This window comes from Triturus cristatus, chromosome 3_2 (genome assembly GCF_964204655.1).
Source record: "Triturus cristatus chromosome 3_2, aTriCri1.1, whole genome shotgun sequence".
Classification (NCBI taxonomy): Eukaryota; Metazoa; Chordata; class Amphibia; order Caudata; family Salamandridae; genus Triturus; species Triturus cristatus.
Genome location: NC_140584.1, coordinates 176615396 through 176630015, shown reverse-complemented (window position 1 = coordinate 176630015; position 14620 = coordinate 176615396). Strand labels below are relative to the sequence as shown.

General features: G+C 41.4%; 1 protein-coding gene across 1 annotated transcript in view; it reads right to left on the bottom strand.

Moving 5' to 3' along the window:
• Positions 1 to 14620, bottom strand: part of DPP10 (dipeptidyl peptidase like 10) — a 1675128-nt gene that overhangs the window by 537741 nt on the left and 1122767 nt on the right. Inside the window, exon 9 of the mRNA XM_085647459.1 lies at positions 12577 to 12731. Coding sequence (XP_085503585.1) covers positions 12577 to 12731 — 155 coding nt within the window. The remainder of the gene's footprint in view (positions 1 to 12576; positions 12732 to 14620) is intronic.

Below are 14620 nucleotides of genomic sequence, written 5' to 3'. Positions count from 1 at the left end.
ACGAAATGGAAAGTACATGATACACACCGCAGTACATGTCCTACCTTTCTCATACACTGCACCCTGCCCAGGGGGTACCTTGGACATACCATAGGGGTGTATGATGTGCATTGAAAGAGAAGGGTAAGGCCTGGCAAGTGGATGCAGCTGTCAGGACAACATGGCAGTTTAATAATCTGTGCGCAGGCATTGCAGTGTCAGGCCTGAGGTCTCTCTTTAAGGCTACTTGTGTGGGTGGCACAATTAGTGCTGCAGACCCCCTAATAGCATTTGCATTACCAGCCCCAGCCCACGTAGTGCACTTTACAAGGGACTTTACTAATAAGGCAAACATACCAATCATGGACAACCAATTACCATTATACTTTACACAGGGAGCACTTGCACTTTGACACTGATCAGCAGTGGCAAAGTGCCCAAAGCATCTAAGTTGGCAACACCATGTCAGAAAAAAGGTTCATTACCCAGCTGAAACAGACACTGGAACAAAAAGTGGATTCTGTATCCATTGATGTGAATCTACCGTGTGTCAATCTCCCCAAGGTGAATGAGCAATTCTTGGTAGTGAAACGTACAGTAGCTGGGATCACCATAGAGTTAGAGAAACTACGAATGATCGTTTGTACTCTTACTGACAAAACAAACTATATAGATGCACGCCTGGAGGAGGCGGAGGCGATATCTTGGAGGTGCAACCTCAGGTTTGTGGGTTTTTCAGAGGGTGCCAAAAGTACTGCACCAGAACAATTCCTAGAGAGATGGCTCAGGAATTGGCTTAGGTCTGATGAACTCTCCCCACTATTCGTAATTGAGAGAGGCCATCGATCCCTGGCCCCTAGACTTCCACACGAAGGATCACTCAGGGTACTAATTGCAAAGATTCTCAACTATCGAGACAGGGACGCTGTTCTAAAGTGGGCCAGAACACATGGCAAGATCCAGTTTGAGGAACAAACTAATTGCATCATCCCTGACTTTACCAAAAGAGTCTAATTGGATTGGAAATCCTTCCTGATTGTGAAGTGGAAGCTGAGGCAGGTAAATATATGCTACATGTTACTGTTTCTGGCAAGCTGCATGTTGTACATAAGGGCCATACTCATTTCTTTACTGGGCCAGAGGAGGTGTGGGACTGGCTCAAGAGTATCTGCCAGAAGAGCGGCACCCTGCTGAGATTGATGCCCCAAGAAAATTACTGCACACTGAGGAGCACCTAGGTGCCTATGATACTGGAGTGGACATAAAGCTGTGAAGTATCTTGTAGGGACATGGGTAAGTCCTGATATTTGTGGCTGGCTAGTTTTTGCTGGCTGGATGTGGAGGCCAGGTTACCACCTCCTGTTTGAGTTGGACTTCAATTATAGGAAGTGTTGAGCTAGTATATTGTCCCAAGGTTTAAGGGCAATATGGGAAAGCACTGATTTATGAGTTATGGGGATGTTTACCCAGGGGGTGGGAAAGGGTGGGTGAGAGGAACATGCACACTTGGGTAGACATACTCAGGGTGGCAAAGCCGAGCTCTGGCAGCACATACAGGGTGGTTATACCCTCTTCCAGTTTACTACGGTACTTACAGAAACCGAGTGGGTGCACTGACGCATCAGGACCCTGGGCAGTGACAGCACTGAGATGCTACACATAACGACCTGGAACATTTGAGGCCTTAAAGCATATACAGACCAGTATAGGGTGCAAACATACCTCTGAAGGCATTGTATCCATATAGCCATGTTACAGGAGACACATATGACTGAAGAGGAAGCACATAAAGTGAAAAAGAAATGGAGGGGACAGATTAACTCCTCAAAGTACTCCTATGCAAGAGGAGTTATGATCTGGCTGGTCCCAGGCATGTCTTTTCAACATCGCCTTATGCACGCGGATGTGGAGGGCCAATTTGTGTACATTTATAGGTTATTAGGTGGCAAGGAGGTATGACTCCTGAAACCCTACGTGCCCTACACAGATTCTAAAAGATTTATTGGACCTTTCGGGATCTACTGCTCCTGTATACCGATTTTCCACTTATCTGGGGTGGTGAGATCAATTGCATATTAGAAGGGAACATGGACAGATGCCCACCTAGACAATACTCAAAACCGGTGATGATGGCTGCACTAGCAGAGGTGTGGGACTGCTGGAGATGCATTGATATTCGGTGCACTCTCCACCCTATGCATACCCACTATTTATGTTACTTAGCGATGCACAAAATGCACAGCAGATTGGACTGCATATTGGTGATGAGGGAACTTGACCCCAGAATACAAAGTGCCAAATACCTAAATAGATATTTATTGGAGCACACACCACTTCTGGTGACATACACGGGCGATGGCAAGGGCGATCAGTCTCCTTTGTGGCAACATTACCTAGAGGCTCTGGGGGACATGGTCTTTCACTAGGATGTTAAAAAGGCTCTGGAGAACTACCTTGGTCAGCCACAGATCTTCTACCGCCTGTAGCTCCACTCCTTACTGACACAGCAATGTTTTCCTCCTAAACTTCAAAAGGGAGTCTCTCAAGACAGTTTTGTAAAATGTCTGGCTTCATCCCTTTGTTTGTCTAGGAAGTGGCATGCAAAGGGAAGGAAGCAAGTGTGGGTTAACTAGCCGAGGTCACTTCTCTCCCATGTCCATTCTCTCTCAGGAGCATGCTATTCTCTCAAGTGGGCCTTAGGCTTTAATTTATCTTCTGTCCAGCAAAGTAATACGCTTGCCAAAGAAGGGTAGTTGAAGGCCAGACTCTAATAGGGGCTGACTCAGAAAATTACTGCAAAACCTAAAGGACATGAAGGAGTGCCATGTGGCTAAAATTAATATTATATTTGCACTTTCGACCTTTTTTATATCTAAGTAAAAAGATGATCTTTCCTTTAGCCAATGCAAAGTTGGAGTTGCAGTGGGAATTCCATAAAGCACTACAGTGCTTACAGTGAAGCACTACGGACTCATAGTAAAGCACTAAAATATCACATAATTGTCAAAAAGAAAAGGAGGTCATTTATTTTAGGATACCGAGTTACCTTATTAGCCCTTTTCAGGTCATAGTCACTTTTTTAATGGCTCCATATTCAACAGGCTACCAGTGTCCATTTATTTGACTGTGTTAAGCAGTAGTACCTCTCGCTCAGCCCACACAGAGGTGCCTTGGTCTGTGTGTGTATGTATGTGTGTGTAGCAATATTCATTTATAACCAGCACCGCGAGTCTTACCCCAGCTGCAAAGAAATAGACCGGATGTATGACGTAACAACGCGAGTCATAACAACGCGTGCAGTTACATCGCAATCGTTACAACGACTGCGATGTTACTACGCTATGCCATTACAACGCAAGTCTTTACATCGACTTGCGCTAGATGGCGTGCTAACATTAGAAAAGCGTAATTTACTATTCCAACTCCAGTCCACTTAACAGTAGGGAAGGTGTTGGGATAGTAAACTACACTATTTGTAATGTTAGCACGCCATCTAGCGCAAGTCGATGTAAAGACTTGCGTTGTAATGGCATCGCGTGGTTACATCGCGTTCGTTGTAACGACCGCGATGTAACAGCATCGCGGTGTACTGACTGCGTTGTTAACGATGTTTCCCAAATGGACCTTATCTAGAAAGACAAGCACTGGTGGTTAGCACTCAAGCCATTTCAGCAGAGTTTACATTGTGTTAGATGTAGTTAATGACATTTTTTCACAACAGAGTCCAAAGCGTAGGTGTGTGAAAATCGTAATCTGTAGGGGGATTATTGTGGGTCAGAACCCACTTCTTAGTATTTTCTGCAGTGAAATGGTTTACTACTGTACAGACTGTTTTCACTGCTTTTCATTCTTTCCACTTACAGATTTCATAGATGAGTAAGTGTACTGGACTGCACCATACTAACAGGTGGAGTAACATTTAGTACAGTGGTAATACCAGGGGTGTATATGTGACAAAAAGAAAAATTAGCATAGAGATCCCTTTTGTCCTGGTGAATGGGGGCAGAGAGATGGAATATGGCAGAAACATGTTGACCTCTATGCAGCACGGAGGGGTGGAGAATGCATAACTCACTCAAGTCACCACCATCCGAGGGTAATTCTCCCCCTTTTTTACTCCTGACAAGGGAATCCAGGAATAAAATTGTTATGATGATATCCCATAGTCAGTTTTAACAATTATCAACTGCACCCATTTAGGATCCATTTCTTTTCCTTTTCTAATTGTTTGTATTGTCTACCCCTCTCTATTGCTCCGCCTCTAGTGTTGGTCTGCGCTGAGGTGTTTTGCAGCAGCCCTATGATGAAGCATGCCACAGCCTGTTGTAGGTGAGGGCATTTTTAACAAAGTGAATGGGCTCCTTGCTTAACTTTATATGTACATAAAAAATTGCAACTTGTATTCACCTCACATCCTTTTGTGTGTACGTATCGTCTTGGAGGAGGGCAAAGTAGGGGTTTTTCTTCTTCCCCTTATCTTGTGTACAGTAGAACCAGAGCACCTCAACGTAGAAGTATTGGCCTTGTCAGAGACAACGAGACTAATATCATACAGATGAGATTTACTGCAGTCTCAAATGTGTGGATTTGAGAAGGCAAAACCCAATAAAAGTTTTTTAAATTTAAAAAGATAAAATATTTATTGAATTTTTAACAAAAATTCTTAAAGATCCAAAAACTCTGCATTGGTCCATGAGAAACAGTTTCTCAAAAGTCAAGGCAAGCCTACTGGGATGGAGCAACTGAAAACGTAAGACAACATATTTATCACCAGGTCACTAAGAAGGGTGCACTTTCTTTATTACCCAGGAATCTGCTCCAGTTATAAACAATATAAAGGGTTCACTAAGCATTCTGCTTTTATGACTACTAAACCATGATTTTCACCAGCACAGTAGCACAGTCTTTATGGAGCCACCAAAACTATGATCAGGTGGACTGAGTTTGACAGGTGCAGTCCTGAAGAATTTCTGAAAGTAAATTAAATAGTATGACTACAAACACCCAAGGATCATTAAGGCATACATTTACAGGAACAATTTTCAACTTTGCAGGGAACTATTAGAGGGTGGTATCTTCCGAAGGAAGAAATTACCAGCCTAGATTAGGAAAGAGCCTTTACTTGCCATATTTTGGTTCATTGGTTTTTTTTTAATATAATGTTTTATTTCGATTTTACATAGCATCACCATCATATCCACCATCTATCCTGGACGAGGATTATAGAGAGTGACTGTAAAATTAACAACAATATAAGTGTTCCAGTGCAGGAGAAAGTATACTGTTAGTCACAAACAATCCTTAAAAACCCTCTGGCTTACATGGATGAGTTAGAGGGAAGAAGAATAAAGGAAAGAAACAGATACGAGGTGCCAATGGAAGTAGCTGATTCCTCCCATGGGGGAAACAAGATGAATGACAATACAGGTGAAAAATAGTGAGGCAGAGAAAATGTTTTCAGTGCCCAAGCAACACTTAATCAATGAACGGTAAAAGGAACCTGTGGTAGTAATATCATTACTGAGCCTCACATGCAAACAGGAGAATTGCATGTGTCCTAAGAATGACACACAGGGGGTGCGGCAGTAATTGTATTCAATGACAAGATAAAGAAAGACCTGATTATTATAGCTCTTGCCCGATCCCATGGTGGATGTAGTAGGAATGGTAGTGCACTCAATGATTATTCAGCAGATGGGCCCATATCCTTGTGTATACCTTTAGCAAGTCCTGTACTCTGTAATGTAGTCCATCCTAAGAAGCTATGCTAAAGATTGCTGACAGCCATTATCTGTCTGTGGCTGGCATTTGAGTTTCCCAGTGGTGAAGGATACATACCTTTGCTACTGCCAATGGGGTCACCATCCTTCACCACCAATGAGAGGGCAATTTGGGGATGTCTGAGACATCATGCAGAAGTGCAAATTTCATGGACAGTTGTAAAGGGCTAGAACTGTATGACAATGTATCCCAGTACCAAACTATAGTCCAGTATCCATAGAGAATTGGGCAGGCCCCAAATGTGAAAAGGCTCCCCTACTTCTATATCACCAACATAAGGAGACACAGCTGAATCCCGATCTGGCCAGTCTAGCTGGAGTATATTACCATATGTGTAGGTCCTTATAAAATGTAAACTTATGATGGGACTCCAACAAGCCACAGTCAAGTGATTCTTCTAAGGAACACTAGTTCTCTTGTAAATATTGTTTGGAAATATTAGCCTGCCATATTGTGTAGGTCCTGGCCATTGTAGGTTTGGAGAACATCTCTGTTAGCATTTTGTTATAAATTCCAGGTAAGATACCTTGATGTGTATCGCATATCCCAAAATAGGTGTGGATAGGGGAAGTGGTTAGTATGTTCATAGGTGTCCCCAGGCTATACCTCAGAGAATGCATCTACTGCTGAAAGCACCAGCACTGGCCCTCATCTAGGAGGTCAAATTCAAGAAGCAGATACTCAGTAGTCTAAAATACTTAATCAAAGAGCAGCTGGTCAAGCATCAACAGCACTTTAGTATGATCTTCTACCTTTAGCCAATAGGTAAACCGAAGTCCACTTGTGGAGGTGAGAGTTCATTTGTTAGATCAGAGGGTTGAAATCATCTGTAACCACATTGTGAAGTCCTGTGTTTAACAAGATTTGAAAATGTTCTAAAATGCCTTAAAGTCATATCCTTCAATTGCCAAGGTGGTGGTAGTGTGTAACATTGAGTGTGCCTCACTTGGAGACCAATTAAGTTTATATCACTAAAACGAGGAAATCTGTCAATCAGGCCAGTAGCAAGGTCTCAGAGCCTGTCAATGTAAGCACAATATCATCCGCATACAGGAGGGCCTCGCCTTTCCTGCAGCTGCACTAATGCCCTTGATTACAGTAGTACTGAGTATGATAATAAATTGCCGTTTCATGGCCGTAAGGAAATGCAAGGGTGAGAGAGGGCAGCTCTCTCTAGCACATGGGTTCTCGCAAACATTTTTCATGGGGCCGAAAGGTTTGTGTTTGGTGTGAATGAAGGCCACACTGATGCCAGCAGGTTGGTGGTCATGGGAGGTGTGTACAGTGGGTGTAGGGAAAGCAAAGCATGTTGACATAGTGGCAGGAATGAACTGCACATGTAGCAATTGTTTTATTTCAATTTATCTTCCTTTTTCTTCACTATCACATATTAGAGGACCTCGAATTACATGACTTCAGGATGTGTGCTGTACAAAAAATCATTTGCTTGTGTTTGGATTCAATCACTAATGGCATTGTTATCATTATGGGGGTAAACATGAACGTTTCTATAGTTATGTTTGAAAACTATTGATTTTAAAAAAATACTTCCAAATGCTTATTATCAGATTTACTAAGGTGAAATGGTTCTGCAGGTTAATGAAAAGCACCTTTTGAATTATGAAGAGACTACACATTTGCTGTCTTTAAAATGATGGTGTTCCTAAAGTTAAGTGGTGCAGCATGCCCAAGTTACATCTTTTCTGCAATTAGCCTTTAAATAAATACTTGCTATGTATTTAACATTTTAATTGTACTGCGGAATCCAGTAAACAGCAGCCCAGAGCTGCTGTTGCCCAGGGGACTGCATGTAAATGTCAAGTGACTGTAAGAAGCAGCTCTCGCGGGTGTTGCAAGTGGAGCCGTTGGCACTGATTTTACAGTGTGGAACATGCTCCCAGTGCTAAAAATCAGTGCAAGCAGCGCCACGTGCCAAAATTGAACTGCTTGTTGAACTTCGCAGGGTTTTTATGTAACTCTTCAGAATCCCAATCTGCGGAATCCCACTCTATGAGTTCCACACACCCCTAATTCTAATAGAAAGCCACTGCATGCTTCTTGGGCTATTCAATCATTATATGACAATGCAGACTTTTAATATGAACCTCCTCCCCTGGTTAAATTGCTCAAGGACTCTGAACATGTAACTTCACTTTTGCCTTATCAAAGGCCTTCTGCGCATTAAAGGAAACATCCTCCATAACCTGAGAAGAGTCTCGGGAGGCTGATAATAAGTATGCTGATATTCAGAGGTGATGTCTTGAGCTTCTTCCAGAAATTAAGCTGACTTGGGCACTATGAATCAAGAAGGGAATTACTTTACACAATATTTTAGCCAAAACATTTGCCAGGACTTTCATGTCAGGGTTTAATTAAGGAGTTGTCCAGCTTGGCGTTCATGGTGATCAATATTTTGTTGGAGAAAGAGTGAAAAAAAAACATTTTCTCAGCTTCCTACAAAGCTGCTTGCTCGGTAAAACCTCATTTTGTAAAACTCACCAAGGAAGCCGAATTTTCTTGGTGGCTTGTTGTTGGATAGGTCAGTGATGGAGATGTCTCCCTTCAAACGTTTCCCCCACCTTCCACCACAATAAGAATGGTGCCCTGCCTGAATAAATCAATTTGAGTGTCCAATGTGCCAAACCATTATAATGTTATAGCATCTTAAGAAGTTTGTGACCAAGTCTACAATGTCTGTGTGTATTAAGGACAACCTGATAATTGCTTCGGTATATACCGCAATTTGAGATTCGCTCTGTTTTAAATGCACTTCCAGCAGGCATCCCATTTCTCCCCATGCTCAAAATGGCAGTATCATACCTGCACAGGGTGTGTTCCGCTTGCATGAATAACAAATTCAGGGTGCATTTTTTCTTGTCCAGTTCACTTGATAGGCCATCCGACAGTTGAGACTTATAGTGCTTTGACAAATTTCTCATAGAGTCTTTGAGACATTTGTTCTTCAGTATCTTATTGACAGACCATCAAGGTGTCTCTCATTAACATTTCACTCCATGTCACCTTTCCTTGTGTCCCACAGGTGCATGATCTGAGATTCCATTGAGCCATCATTTTCATACGTTATTTTATGGTATGTTAATAGGAACTTTTATAGCGCTCGTTCGTCAGCAGGTTTCTTGGCGCTGGAGATGTTACTGTCCAAAAGGAGTTACTAGTTGGGATGGTCCAGTTCTAGCTGTAAGCTTGGGTGAAGAGCCATATCTTCAACATCTTCCTAATGTGAAGGAGGTCTGACTCAAGTCTCAGTGCGGGCGGAAGAGCGTTCCAGAATTTGGGTCCTAATGCTGAAAAACGTAAACCTCTTGTTTTTTGTGTCTAAAATCTGGAATCTCTATGAAGTTCATGTGCATGGATCTTAAAGTACGGTGGGGGTGTACTTAGGGATTTTTGATGACATGTACTTAGGGCCAGTCCCTTGCAATGCTTTAAACAGGATACAGCCAGTTTTAAACCTGGAGCGTTGCTCCACTGGAAACCAGTGCAGCTCTTTTTGCAGCGGCTTGGTGTGACATCGTCTGCCTTGTTGGTATATAATTCTGGCTGCCTGATTTTGTATTAGCTGCAGACAATGTATCTGATTGTGCTGAAGGCCTAGGTATATAGAGTTAGCATAATCAATTCTTGACAGAATCGAGGAGATGACGATTTGGTTACACGTCTCTCTTCTGAAAAATCTTCTGATTCTCATCAGTTTCCGCAGTTGAAAGAAGCGGAGGTGACCACTCCAATCTAAGTGTTCATGTTTAGATCTGAGTCAATGTGTATGCCTGGGCTTTTTATCGAGTTTTTTAGTGCAGGAGGCGGGCCTAGCTCGGTGGGCCAGTGGGCGGGGGACCAATGCTGAAGTTTATTGTTGGGAATGATGATTTCTATTTTCAGCATTGAGTTTTAGTTCATTTTTGTTCATCCATTTCTTGATGAACAGCATGGAGTTTTTGAAAAATTTCTGGGAATCTATAGATTTGATGTAGCGCCTAAAGGTTTGAAAATTGTAGGGGTGCATCATATTCACTGTTAGTTGGCACCCGTATATAATGAATGTATCCTTAGTTATTCTGTGTGAAACGTATTAAGAAATGTGTTAGCTACATCGTCATGTAAAAGCGTTAGGAGACGCGAAAATGTATAATGGATGTATTTAGCAAAATGCATAACGATAAGTTTCTGTTTAATGCAATGTACCAGACTAAACGTGTAACTCGATCGAATTAATTCATGTATGTCGTTTATTCACGTATGTGAAAGTAAAAGCACTAATGTTAAAATGGAATTTAATAGTGTGTTTAACCTAGTAGAGGCCCGAAGTCACATATATCGTTGAAGAGAAAGGCCTGGTATTGCTTATGTTAGCTGAATGCGGTAGGCCGCAAGTGATTTATTCTAGTAGAGGTTTTGGGCTGCAGTAAATCGTAGAGTTAAAAGATGCGAAGTATTTCTCCATCCTATGATCTCACCGCAGGTGCAAGGACAGTTGGTTCGTTAGTAAAAAGGTCTTTGTCTAACAGTTGAATTATGGAGGAAGCCAGACATGGGAGTGCATTGGAATGTGCCAATCGCAACTCATAGTGCCGACGGTGTCTGGGACTCAAGGCCAAGCTGATGGACGATGGAAGATGGACGGAGCAGGATGGAAAATTACCGAAAGAAGACCTGGTTGAGGAGGTGTGTCGGAGGCCGTGTTCTGTATTTTGGGGTTTCGTATTAGGGACAGCGCCCCGAGGGTGGAGCAGAGAAGAGATAGGAGAGGAGCTAGAAGGAGCGTTTGGATCAAGCTCTCCAAGTGAAGACTTCTTAGGAAGCTCACTTCTGACACCTTTTTCACGAGTTCTTGGGTCTTAAGGGAATGGTAAGCAGGGATGTCATTTAGCATAGAGTAGGGACAGAAATGCTTTGGTTTAATGATTCCTAATATCGACATTAGCTTGGTAGTTATCTACCTCATGCTTTTAGAAGCTGTACTTTTGTTTATATTCAGTCGTATGCGGATTCTTCGTAGAGTATTAGTACCCATTTACCTGTTGAGCCTTGTGCTAAGGTGCTTGTATCTGCAGATGTTTTTCTTGATAATAAAATCCCGAGAGAAATAGAAATTGACTTTCGAGTCTTCAATTATGTCAAATTGTGGTAGGTATTCTTTGATAATTGTGTTTGCTCCCTCCACGCTATTAAGCAGGTAAAAAGGTCCATTCGACCAGAGTGGGTTCTTGAGATAAATGGATACAAGAAAATTGGGCCCCAGCAGTTTCGTTGATGGGGAAGACTAGCTGCATATCGTCTGCATAGATGTAGATTTGCATCCCTTCTGACGTAACGAGAGGGCGGTTATATATATTGAAAAGATGCAGGGATAAGGATGATTCCTGTGGTACTCCACATTTCAAGTTTACTGTGCCAGATTTGTACGGGGAAAGCCAAACTGAATGTTTTCTATCTGCAAGAAATGATTGGAACCAGTTCAGGGCCGTGCCACTGAGACCTGCTGCAGCCAGACGGTCCACCAAGATGTCATGGTTGACGGTATCGAAAGCTGCAGACAGGTCCAGGGCAATCACTCCACCACTTCGTTGTAAAGAAGCCCCATCATTTCTTGGTGCCTGATTTACAAAGCTTGCATTGTGATCACATGTCTGCCTTCTGACTGGAAGTGCACTGATAGGTATTGCAGAAATTCAAAACAAAGACAAGAGTAAGGCGCAAATATTTAGAGAAAATGCTTTGGTAATAAGACCCCTTCGGAGAAGTGCAGTGCCATAGTTGGCCATGCCATTGGTTAGATCACAGATTTGCAAGACTATAGAACTTTATTTGATAAACTTTAATTGAAGATTCTTTCGGAGATAATCACGTCTTTCTAGTCTTGATGAGGCAAAGTTGTAAAACAATCATGTTGGTTTTATGAGGATGTATGTCCAGTTAAATCATTAGCTTACGTAGTCCCAGGATGACGACTAATATCTATAAAAGAGTTGAACATTTGACACTTTGGTTGAATGTTAACGTCCAGCACCTAAAATGTAAAATCAATGTAAGCGGTAGTAAGATATGTTGGAAATAGTCAAATTGCATGAAAGTACATATTTGTAACGGAAATACTAGTCAAGGCAATACTTCATCTTGCTATCCTATTAAATGTAAGTTATTGTGTAGTTTAGGGAGCTAAAAACAGCAGAAGGTTCTATAAACAGTAATGTTTTACTCGTCTGTTTGTTCGATTTGTATCCCTACAGCTAACACGTTCTTCAACTGAATTCTATCCCTACATTAACCTTTACTTGAAAACCAGCCGGAGAACGGATGTTCAATGACTGTTGGGTGTTTTCTTGGCCGCCATGTCATAAATATTTCGAGGTTTTGCCTGGTGAAAAATGACATTGATGTATGCAATGTCAAATGCTCCTTGCCCTCCAGCATTGAATCAAAGAAAACGAATGCTTTGCCAGACTAAATATCCTTTCTATAACTCTACATCAGCAGAGGAAAATGCATCATGGTAATTACCAATATTTTAAAAGTAAATGTATTTTAACTCTGCTAAAAACAAAATGAAGCATGTCTGATTTTTCTTTGTCAGAAACAAAATGGGTACGTATTGATTTCACACAGAAACATTTTTCATTTCTTTCTCGAACTGCATCCCTCTCTAAAATAGTTTTCACCAGTGTGTGCCTTTCAATGCTCCTTTTAAAGGGCATAACTATATTTATTAAACTTATTAAATTGTTTTTTTTAAAAAGGCCATGTTCTTAAGTGCAAAGCCTTTGAAAATGCTAAACATTAAACATGGACTTTTCTTACCTTAGGATATGGAAAATGTTTTCCCTTGGGGTACAGGGCTCCGGTAAACCGTGGAATAACCATATTTGGCACTAAGGAGTCGTTTATCATCAAAAAGGCCAGTCTTTCTCCATCCGGTGACCACCAGTGGGCGATATGAGAATGCAAGAGCTCCTCTGGAAGCAAACATATATTAGCATTAATAAAATGTACTATTCGAAATAGAGTAATAGACTAGGTAGATATTAGTGCCATACACCCCATGTGAAATAAAGTCGCCAGCCGTGAATATGTCTAGAGCATGAGGAAGTCGGCAAAATATGAATGCGCGCTCCCCTTATATATATATTGCCCTTTTTTCTGTGTGTGTCTCTTTCGCTCTTTTTCCATAAAGGAGATAAGGGGCACACATTGTACCACAAATTTAAGATTGATATCATAATCAACGTGAAAAAATATGAAACACAGGTATTTATCACTGGGCTGATTACATGTCTCTTAGAACGATTGTCACACAGATTCATGAAATGCGCATTGAAATGGCTAAAATCATCTTTTATCTTCTTTAACGATGCAGTCTTTGGAAAATTATGAAAAAATACATGTTTTTCATCTACCTCGTTGTTAAAAAAGTAAGATGATTTAACTAATGAGCACTGCCACAAAGTCAAATTTTATCAATGCTCAGCAATCCATTTCGTGTAATTACCTGTGAATACTAGAATTCCTTTTATAGCTCGATAACAATGACACCCAATTTGCTTTTGAATTCATATTAGAACATAGGAATGTTGGGAGCTCCATTGAAAACAATGGAGTAGAAGCCTGTAACAGCCCTGAGCTCCAACATTCCAATGCTGTCGTTCACAGTGAATAAAGGAGATTTCATTCCCCTTAGGCTTTGTGAGGCCTTTGTTTTATTTGTTAGAACATTTTGCCCTCTAGTGACGGAATGTTCTGATAGCCTTAAAGCCCTCTGTAGCTGGGCTATACAAGCGGTAAATTCCTGGTTCCTTGTTAAAGGCATTTAATAGCTAGTATAGCCCACTACGGTGGGCTACAATATCTTTCATACTTAACCTTTCGAAAATTCAGTAAACCATTTTATCTTATTTGGTCATGCAATGACACATAATTCAGATCAAAGCCTTATAGCCCTCTATAGCTGGGCTATACAAGCAGTAAAGTCCTGCTCCCTTGTTAAAGGCATTTAATGGCTGGTATAGCCCGCTACGGTGCGTTATAATATCTTTCATACTTAACCTTTCGATAATTATGTAAACCATTTTACCTTATTTGGTCATGCAATGACACATAATTCAAATTGAACGGAGTAGCGTCAAATTCCCACAAATTAATATAATACATGATTATTCCATCATTCAGTTTTAAACAGAGAAAGAACATGCAAGGCTAAACGTCTGATTAATTTTACTCTTGGAAATAAAAGTCGCTTGCATTGCCACAAATTTCCTAAAGTGATCTGCAAATTTTAGCGCAACTCACTTGAAGTTTCTGTACTTTGAAGGAGAACATCAGAATCAGTCTTACCAAGTATTGCAGTATGGCTCAGTGATGGCAGAGGGAGCAGAGGAATTGGGAGAGAGAGCGATATGGAAGAAGTGTGTTTGTTGGTGCAGAGAGAGAGACACAGAGAAAGTGACTATGTGTGTCTCTGGGGAGAAAGGAAGATATATATATGTAGAGGAGGAGAGGAGAGAAACACAGAGAGACTGAACCAGAGGAGCATGCACCACTATTGAATGCTAAAGCTCAAATAGAAAGCAACCAGAGCAAAGCAAAATAGTTTCCTGACATAGTAAGTGGAAGAATACACCCAGTGACGTTTAAAGGCTCAACGGGTGGGATAAACTCAAGAATAGGGACAGATGCCATCGAATCGGGATCAGGGATTTGAAATGAAAAGTAACACAATCCAGTCATGGCAGCCCATTCTAAGTATATGTTTCATTATTAGTTCCACTGATGTCAGTGACAGGCAGCTAGACAAGGCTGTTCTGCAGCTAGACTTGAAAGGAGGAATGGCTGCACGGAAAAATAGACT